The sequence below is a fragment of the Chiloscyllium plagiosum genome, chromosome 13 (assembly GCF_004010195.1).
Source record: "Chiloscyllium plagiosum isolate BGI_BamShark_2017 chromosome 13, ASM401019v2, whole genome shotgun sequence".
In the NCBI taxonomy this organism is placed as follows: domain Eukaryota; kingdom Metazoa; phylum Chordata; class Chondrichthyes; order Orectolobiformes; family Hemiscylliidae; genus Chiloscyllium; species Chiloscyllium plagiosum.
The window spans coordinates 81,011,810-81,020,657 of record NC_057722.1 but is presented as its reverse complement, the minus strand read 5'-3'; the positions used below and the strand labels follow the sequence as shown (position 1 = coordinate 81,020,657).

At 45.0% G+C, this 8,848-nt stretch overlaps 1 protein-coding gene across 1 annotated transcript in view; it reads right to left on the bottom strand.

Moving 5' to 3' along the window:
- The window catches only part of LOC122555674 (collagen alpha-4(IV) chain-like), a 240,741-nt gene that overhangs the window by 124,285 nt on the left and 107,608 nt on the right, over positions 1 to 8,848 (bottom strand). The window contains exons 13-15 of the mRNA XM_043701670.1: positions 5,056 to 5,127; positions 4,758 to 4,811; positions 2,023 to 2,085 (exon numbers count right to left, since the gene is read on the bottom strand). Coding sequence (XP_043557605.1) covers positions 2,023 to 2,085; positions 4,758 to 4,811; positions 5,056 to 5,127 — 189 coding nt within the window. The remainder of the gene's footprint in view (positions 1 to 2,022; positions 2,086 to 4,757; positions 4,812 to 5,055; positions 5,128 to 8,848) is intronic.

Sequence of the window (8,848 nt, the reverse complement as noted above, 5' to 3'; positions counted from 1 at the left end):
CATGACTCTGCGCACGGACAGCGGATCCAAGCAGAAAACGGCGACGTCATCCATGTACAGGGAGGCCTTAACCTGCAGGCCCCCGCTGCCAGGAATAGTCACCCCTCTCAGGCTCGCATCCTTCCTGATGGACTTGGCAAACAACTCAGTGAAGGGCGCTCTCTGGGCGGTCCGAAACCTGTTGATCTTCCAGCTGAAGGAGTTGAGCCCGACTGAGTGTTGCGGACTGGCACATTCTAAGGTCCAGCACTATGTGTTGAGGGATGCGCTGAAGCTTGGGGCAGCTGCCGCCAAGGCGCGGTGGGGAAAGACCTCCATGTAACTCTGCCTGCCTAAGAACAGGGGGCCCACTCAGCAATCAGGCCCCGCTGACGCCTCAGCTAAATACCTGGATGGTCAATGTACAGACTTGTAGATAAGAATGATTAATTCCGATCCCTGTATGTAAAGAAATTCCATGTGTGTGGAAGAATAGCATGACCAATTGTATAGATATCAAAATAATTTTATGAATAAAGTATTTTTTTAAATAAAATAAGTGGTCAGTGCTCAGGGATGGGAGGGTGTGACTATCAGTGAGGCAGGTAGATGGATCCAGGAGGGAATGTTGAGGGCAGCCCAGCCCTTGAGCTTGTCTAACAGGTTTGGATTCTTGTTCCCTGTGTGGATGAGAGGGGGAGCTGGAGGGAGGTTGAGCAAACTGATCATAGCACCATGATACAAGGAGTCATTCCAGAGTTGGGAGAAAAGAGAAATCTAGTTGTAATTGGAGATAGTATAGTCAGAGGAATAGACACTGTTCTGTGGCCAGGATCGAGATCCTGAAGACTGTTTCTGACTGGTGTGCCTTGGCCTCCCCACCTCCTGTCAAGTGGGAGAAAGTGAGGACTGCAGATGCTGGAGATCAGAATCAAAAAGTGCGGTGCTGGAAAAGCACAGCAGGTCAGGCAGCATCCGAGGAGCAGGAGAGGCGATGTTTTGAGCATAATGTCGTCATTCCTTATAAAAAGCTTATGCTCGAACGTCAACTGTCCTGCTCTTCAGAGGCTGCCTGACCTGCTGTGCTTTTCCAGCGCCACACTTTTAAACTTCCTGTCAAGTGTCACCTGAACACCTTGCTCTAAGTACCCTATGATCTGTATGTCCTTGGTTGCTGTGATCTCCCTATTCATTGGTCATAAAACAAAGCTTTTCACTCTACCTAGGTACACGTGACTATAATAAATCAAGTCAAATTCAGGATATCTTATCTGGGCTGCAGAGGAGTTTGGAGTGGGAGGGGAAAGATCCAGTCGATGTGGTCCATGTTGATTCCAATAATAATACTAGAAAGAGGTTCTGTTCAGAATATGAGCAGCTTGGGATTAAATTAGAAAACAAAAGCTAAAAAGGAGTAATACCTGGATTACCACCTGACCAATGGCAAACCGGCACAAGGTCGATGAGATTAAAGAGATAAATGTGATTGGTTTGGGAGAAACCGTTTTGAATTCATGGGCCATCTGTAGTACTAGGGAAGGAGGGAGCTGTTCCAATAGGATAGGCTCCACCTGGGTCACATTGGCAACAGAGTCCTAATGAATCACATTACACGGCTGTACTAAGGCCATGGCTAGGGCTTTAAACAAAATAGAAGCTGGGGGTCATGCCATACATTCCATTTCTTTGCATACAGAGATTAGAATTTATCATTTGTATATACAGGTCTGTACGTTTGCCAATCATATATCCATATGTTGAGCTTGGATGGCTGGTTTGTAATGTAGAGTGACACCAAACAGCACGAGTTCAGTTCCCACACCGGCTGAGGTTACCATGGAGGTGTCTCCTCCTCAAAATCTCCCTCACCTGAGGTGACCCTCAGGTTAAGCCACCACCAGTCATCTCTGACAAAAGAGAGTGGGACTATGTTGACCTTAGTTTTAACTACACACAGCCCCCACAAACCTCAATGTATTTCTGCTGGAAGGAGTTCTGTAATAGAAAGGAAGTATTTGTACTTCGACTAGCATTCCTGCTTACCCGATCACCAGGAAAGCCAATAATACCCTTTTCCCCCTTTTCACCCGGAAATGTGGGGAAAACCTAAATGTGAATAAAGAGAAAATAAGTTAGATTTCAGTTGGCTTTTAATTATTTAAGTGAATGTACAACACAGTGTATTTATTAGGAAACAGTTGAAAATTAAAAGCTTTATGATCTGTAGACTGAAACAACAGCTTTAATTAAACTGAAAGAATGAGAATAGGGGTTTCATTTCATTTCACTTTTCTTTTCATGATCTTTCCCTTTGGAAGAATGCTACATTAACTCCAAATGTGTTACTGAGGTTATATTTATTTCCCATCGTAGTTACCTCGAGAGGATGGTAATGACCCCAATTCTCAAATCACTGCCATCCTCATTACTCAGAGGATTCACACAATCACTGAATGGTTACAGTGCAGGAGGTGGCTATTTGTCCCTTCATGCATGCACTAACTCCTTAAATCGGCATCATTACCTTGTGCAATCTGCTGCCTTTGCAAACACCCTTGCAATTTACTTCAGGCCAAATAATAACCATCCAATTCCCTGTTCAGTGCCTCAATTGAACCTGGTAGGAGAAAGTGAGGACTGCAGATGTTTGAGATCAGAGTCAAAAAGTGTGGTGCTGGTGCTCTACATGGTGGAGCCAGGCCGTCGACTTGTGGAATGGTTCCGAGAACATCTCTGGGACACGCGCAATAAACAACCCTACCGTCCTTCAACTCCCCCTTCCCCACCGCCAAGGACATGCAAGTCCTGGGCCACCTCCACCACCAAATCCTAGCCACCCGACGCCTGGAGGAAGAACATATCATCGTCTGCCTTGGGATCCCCCCAGCCACACGGCATGAGTGTCGATTTCACCAGTTTCCTCATACCAGATCTAACCCTTCAACTCGGCACCATCCTGTCCATCTTCCTTCCCACCTATCCACACCACCCTATCACTTTTTCCCCCCCCCACACATTCACTTACCTATCGCATTCCCAGCTACCTTCCCCCCAGCCCCACCTCCCTCCAATTTATCTCTCAGGCCCCTTGGGCATACACCACATTCCTGATGAAGGGCTTATTCTTGAAACATCGACCCTCCTGCTCCTCAGATGCTGCCTGACCTGCTGGGCTTTTCCAGCACTACACTTTTTGACTCAATTGAACCTGCCTCCCCCATATTTCCAGAGAGTGCCCTCCCGACCCTAACTACTGACTTGCCAAAACAGGTTTCTGCTGACATGACTTATGCTTCATTTGCTATCATTTTAAATCAACGCACTCTCATTTTTGTTTCTTTTATGAGCAGGAAGAGCTTCTCCCTATCTACTCTGTCCAGCTCACTCATGATTTTGAAAACCCCAAGCAAATTTCCTTTTGACATTTTTCTCTCTTGGGAGAACAGTTCCTTCAGTTCTGATGAAGGGTCACTGGGCCAGAAACATGAACTCGGATTTTCTTTCCCTACAGATGCTGCCATAAAGACTAGGTTTTGCCAGCAATTTCTGTTTTTGTTTCTTCAATCTATCCTCAGAAATAAAGTTTTTTATTCCAGGAATGATTCTTGTAATTCGCAACTGCACTCTCTTTCCAATGTGTTCACATCTTATGATGTCGACAACTGTACAGATACTCTAACTGAGGTTTAACAAGTGTCTTGTACAAGATCAACATCACCTCCTTGCTCTCGTACTCTGTGGCCTTAAAAAAGCTGAGGATACTGTCTGCTTTATTAACTGGTCTCTCCACCTGCTTTGTCACTTTCAATGATCTGTGCACGCATACCCCCACCCCCCCCCAGGTCCCTCTACTCTTGCACCCCTTTAGAATTGTAGCTCCTACTTTATACTGTCCTTCAATGTCCTTCTTATGAAAGTGCATCACCTCACATCTGAGTGGAACCTCATCTGGCACCTCTCTGCCCACTCCACCATTGAGTCACAGTCATACACCTCAAAAACAGACCCTTCAGTCCAGCACATCCATGCTAACCAGACACCACAATCTGACCTAGTCCCATTTGCCAGAATTTGGCCCATATCCCTCTAATCCCTTCCTATCCAGACGCCTTTTAATTGTGTGTAATTTGCCAGCTTCCACCACTTCCTCTGGCAGCTCGTTCAGTACACTCACCACCCTCTACATGAAAACATTACCCCTCATACTTGTCAGTGTCCTTCTGAAGTTCCACACTGCCTTCTTCACAATTTACAATTCTTCCACATTTAGTGTCATCTGCAAACTTGAAAACTGTCCTGCGTGCATGAAGGTCCAGATCATTATTATACATCAGGAAAAGCAACGTTCTTGATGCTGACCCCTGGGGAACTCCACTACAGACCTTCCTCCAGACAGAGAGAAAAAAAAATCGCCATTCACCATTCCTCTCTATTTCCTATCTCTCAACCAGTTTTGTTTCCACATTGTTACTGTCCTTTTTATTCGATGGTCTAGAACTTTCCTCACAAGTCTGTTGTGTAGCACTGTGTCAAACACCTTCTGGAAACCCATGTTCATCAACATTACCCTCATTGAGGGTGTTACCTCTTCAGAAATCTCAGGCTAGTTAGTTAAACATGATTTCTGCTTTGGAAATCTACGCTAACTCTTCCTAATAAACCTTGATTTTTCCACATAGCTGCTAATTCTATCCCAAATAGATAATAGTACTCTCACAATACTGGTCAGAGGAAACTCAAGTTACAACAAATTGAGCAGGAAAATGCTTTGCACTCACTGAAGGCCCAGGGAATCCAGGAAATCCAAGTGGCCCTTGAGGGCCTTTCTCGCCCTGAAAGAAAAGGAACATTTTACACCAAGATTTGATTTATTTATTGGGTCAATGTTATGCAGCATTATACTGGGCAGTATCCTGTCTCAATCTGTGATTGATTATTTGCAACATTTTGTATTAATGAAAAAGGTACCTATTTCCTCAGCGTTGTGATAGCTGTGTGAATGATCTTTAACATTAAAGGATCACTCTTACTGTGTTGCAATATAGTCATCAAAAGCCAGTCTGTTGTGGCTTATACCTGATCTCCTTTGAAGAAAATTTCTTCCTGAGGCTCGATTAGTTCAATATGTCCTGGGTCACCTTGTTCACCCTGACGAGAAGGGGAAATAAGCAGATGTATACATAATGATAATGTCAGGCAGGTGGGCTAACATCCAACATTCCCGCTATAAAAGGAGATGACAATGCTATAGATACCGAGTTCACAAATACCACGTCAAGAAAAGTGACCAAGATGGATGCTGAAATTCTTTGTTCAGCTTTGCATAGCTGTTGCAAAATAAACTCAATTTGATTTAATTTAATTCATTGCATGGCCTATAGGTGGAGCATGGAAGATATGAGAAACAGCGAGCAACAGACTGACCACCTTCCATTAACTGATGACGGAACCACTTCCATCAGAATCATGGCTGCAGCCTCCATGTTTATAGGTTTTTTTTAAAACCTCCTGTCCAGAGATGTTATGACACAACTCTGGAGCAGGTGGGTCTCGAACCCAGCCTTTCCAGCTCAGAGGTAGGGACATGACCATTATCAGAGTCATTGAGCCATCCAGCATAGAAACAAGCCCTTCAGCCCACCATGACTATGCTGACCAACATGCACCAAGCTACACTAATTCCATTTCCCTGCTCTTTGTCCATAGCCTGCTATAGCCATGACCATAGCCCTGGTATTTTAAGTGCTCATCCAGATGCTTCTTAAATGTTACTTAGATATTAAATGTACCCGCCTCCACCACCCTCTCAGGCAGCATATTCCATATTTCTACCACCTTCTCAGTGAGAACATTCTTTCTCTGATCTTCTCTAAACCACTCATTCCTCACCTTAAACTGTGCCCTCTAGTCTTAGACACGCCTGCCATGGGGAAGAGATTCTCATGACCTACTCAGTCTGTGCTTCTCATAATGTTGTCTCTGTCAATCAGATCTCCCCACCCACCTCAGCCTCCTGTGCTCCAGGGAAAACAACCCCAGCCAATCCAGTCTCTCCTCATCACTGAGACTTTCCATCCCAGGGCAACATCCCAGGGAATCTCCTCGTGCTCGCTTTCCAATGCAATCACATCCTTCTGATAGTGCAGCAACCTGAACTGCTCACAGTACTCCTGTATTCTACACCCCGGCTAATGTCGGCTGGCATCTTCTTGTCCCTGTCAGTCTGTGCTGACATCTTCAGGGATCCTTGAACTCATACACCAAAGTCTCTTTATTTCTCTAGGTGCCTACTATTCACTGTCTATTTTCTTCCCTTATTGGAACTCCCAAAAGGCATCACCTCACACTTACCAGGATTACATTCCATCTACCATTGTTCTGCCCAATTTAGCAGCTGATCAACTTCAGACTGTAGCCTGAGGCCATCCTCCTCACTGTCAACAACACCAATTTTCTTCGAGAGAGTGGTGCTGGAAAAGTACAGCAGGTCAGGCAGTATCCGAGGAGCAGGAGAAACGATGTTTCAAGCAAAAGCCCTTCATCAGGAATGAGGCTGGGAGCCTTGGGGGTGGGGAGATAAATGGGAGGGGGGTGGGGCTAGGGGGAATGTAGCTGAGAGTGCAATAGGTGGATGGAGGTGGGAGGAATGATGATAGGTCGAAGGGAAGGGAGGAGCGGATAGTTGGGAAGGAAGACGGATTGGACAGGTCATGAGGATGGTGCTGAGCTGAAAGGTTGCAACTGGGATAAGGGTGGGGGAGGAGAAATGAGGAAACTGGTGAAATCCACATTGATTCCACAGGGTTGAAGTGTCCCGAGGCAGAAGATGAGGCGTTCTTCCTCCAGACATCGGGTGGTGACGGAGTGGCAATGGAGAAGGCCCAGGACCTGCATGTCCTCGGCAGAGTGTGAGGGGGAATTGAAGTGACAGATTTTTTTGTCATCTGTGAACTTACTAACTATACCATCTACATTCACATCCAAATCATTAATGTATATAACAAACAGCAAGGGTCCCATCACTGGTCCCTGTGATACATCGCTGGTCACAGGCTTCCAATCATAAAAACAACCCTCCACCAACACCCTTTGTCTCCTATTTGTCAGCTAATTTTGAATCCAGTTTGCCAACTTGTTGGATCCCTTGGGCTCTTACCTTCTGGACCGCCTTCCATGTGGGATCTGTCAAAGACCTGACTGAAGTCCATATCAACTGCACCCTAAACAATATATTTAGTCGCCTTTCCAAAATACATTGTTCAATTATTCAGACAGGATCTCCCTGTAACAAATCCGCACTGACTATCCCTGCCTTTCCAAATGTTCATTAATCCCGCCCTTCAATTTTTTCCAATAATTTTCCTGCCACCAACATCAGACTATCTGCTCTGTAATTACCTGGCCTATCCCTGCTACCCTTCTTGAACAAAGGAACCACATGAGTTATCCTCCCATCATCTGGCACTTCACCTGTGGCCAGTGAGGTATTAAATATCTCCTCCAGGACCATCAATCTCCTCCCTTGCCTCCCATAGCAGTCTGGGATATATCTACCTCTCATCAGACCCTGGGGGTTTATGCACCTTTATGCCTGCTAAAATATCAAATACCTCCTCCTTATTAATCTTGACATGTTCTAGAACCTCACCGTCCCAACTGAAATCCCCAGCTACAATGTCTTTTGCCTTTGTGAATGTGGATGAGACTTATTAATGTAACACCTCACCCACAGGTTGCCCCTTTGGTGTCAAAGAGATCCTACCTTTTCCCTGAAAATCCTCTTATTCTTAATATACTTACAAAATGCCTCGGGGATTTCCTGCCAAAGATATTTCATGATCCCTCTTTGCCCTCCTAACTACACTCTCCTGTTCCTTGACACTCCCTGTTTTTAATGTACTGCACCTGACATATGCTTCCTTCTGTTTCTTTATCAAACACTCCATATTCCTTGACATCCAGTGTTTTCCTGGACTTGCTGTCCTCATCCTTCAATCTGATAGGAAAACACTGACCCTGAATTCTCACTGTACCATGTTTTAAAAGATTCTGACTTTGCAAACATAAACTTACCTGTAAATAGCTGCTCCCACTCAATTTGTGCCAGATCCTGTCCTAATGATATTGAAATCAGCCTTCCCACAATGTAGACATTTAACTTATTCTTATCCCTTTCTACAATGACTTCCAAAACTTAGCGTTACAGTCACTTTCTCCAAGATGTTCACCCACTGACACTTCAACCACTTGACCAACTTCATTCCCCAGGGTTAGGTCGAGCACTGCCCAGCCTCTATTGGACTATAAAAGAACAGGCATTAAAAACTCTGCTGGGTGCACTTTCAAAAAATTCCACCCCATCTAATTCTTCCACATTAAGGCGACCTCATTAACGTTCGCAAAGTTGAAATCCCATACAATTATAACCTGTTCCTCACCTTACTGTGATTTGCCAAAATGTCTGCTCCTCTATTGCCCTCTAACTGTTGGGAGGGGGTTGGGGGGAGGACTGTAGAATTCATAACAGAATGACTGCCATCACTTTAGAACAGTAAGAATCATCTGCTACAGCTCCAACTCATTCCTAAAGGATTTTAAGGTGGGGGGGGGGGGGGTTGGCGTTTGTGGTGCAATGGTAGTGTCCCTGCCTCTATCCCAGGATTAAAAATCACACCACACCAGGTTATAGTCCAACAGGTTTAATTGGAAGCACACTAGTTTTCAGAGCGATGCTCCTTCATCAGGTGATTGTCAGGTGATCAGATAACACAACCACCTGATGAAGGAGCGTCGCTCCGAAAGCTAGTGCTTCCAATTAAACCTGTTGGACTATAACCTGGTGTTGTGTGATTTTTAACTTTGTACACCC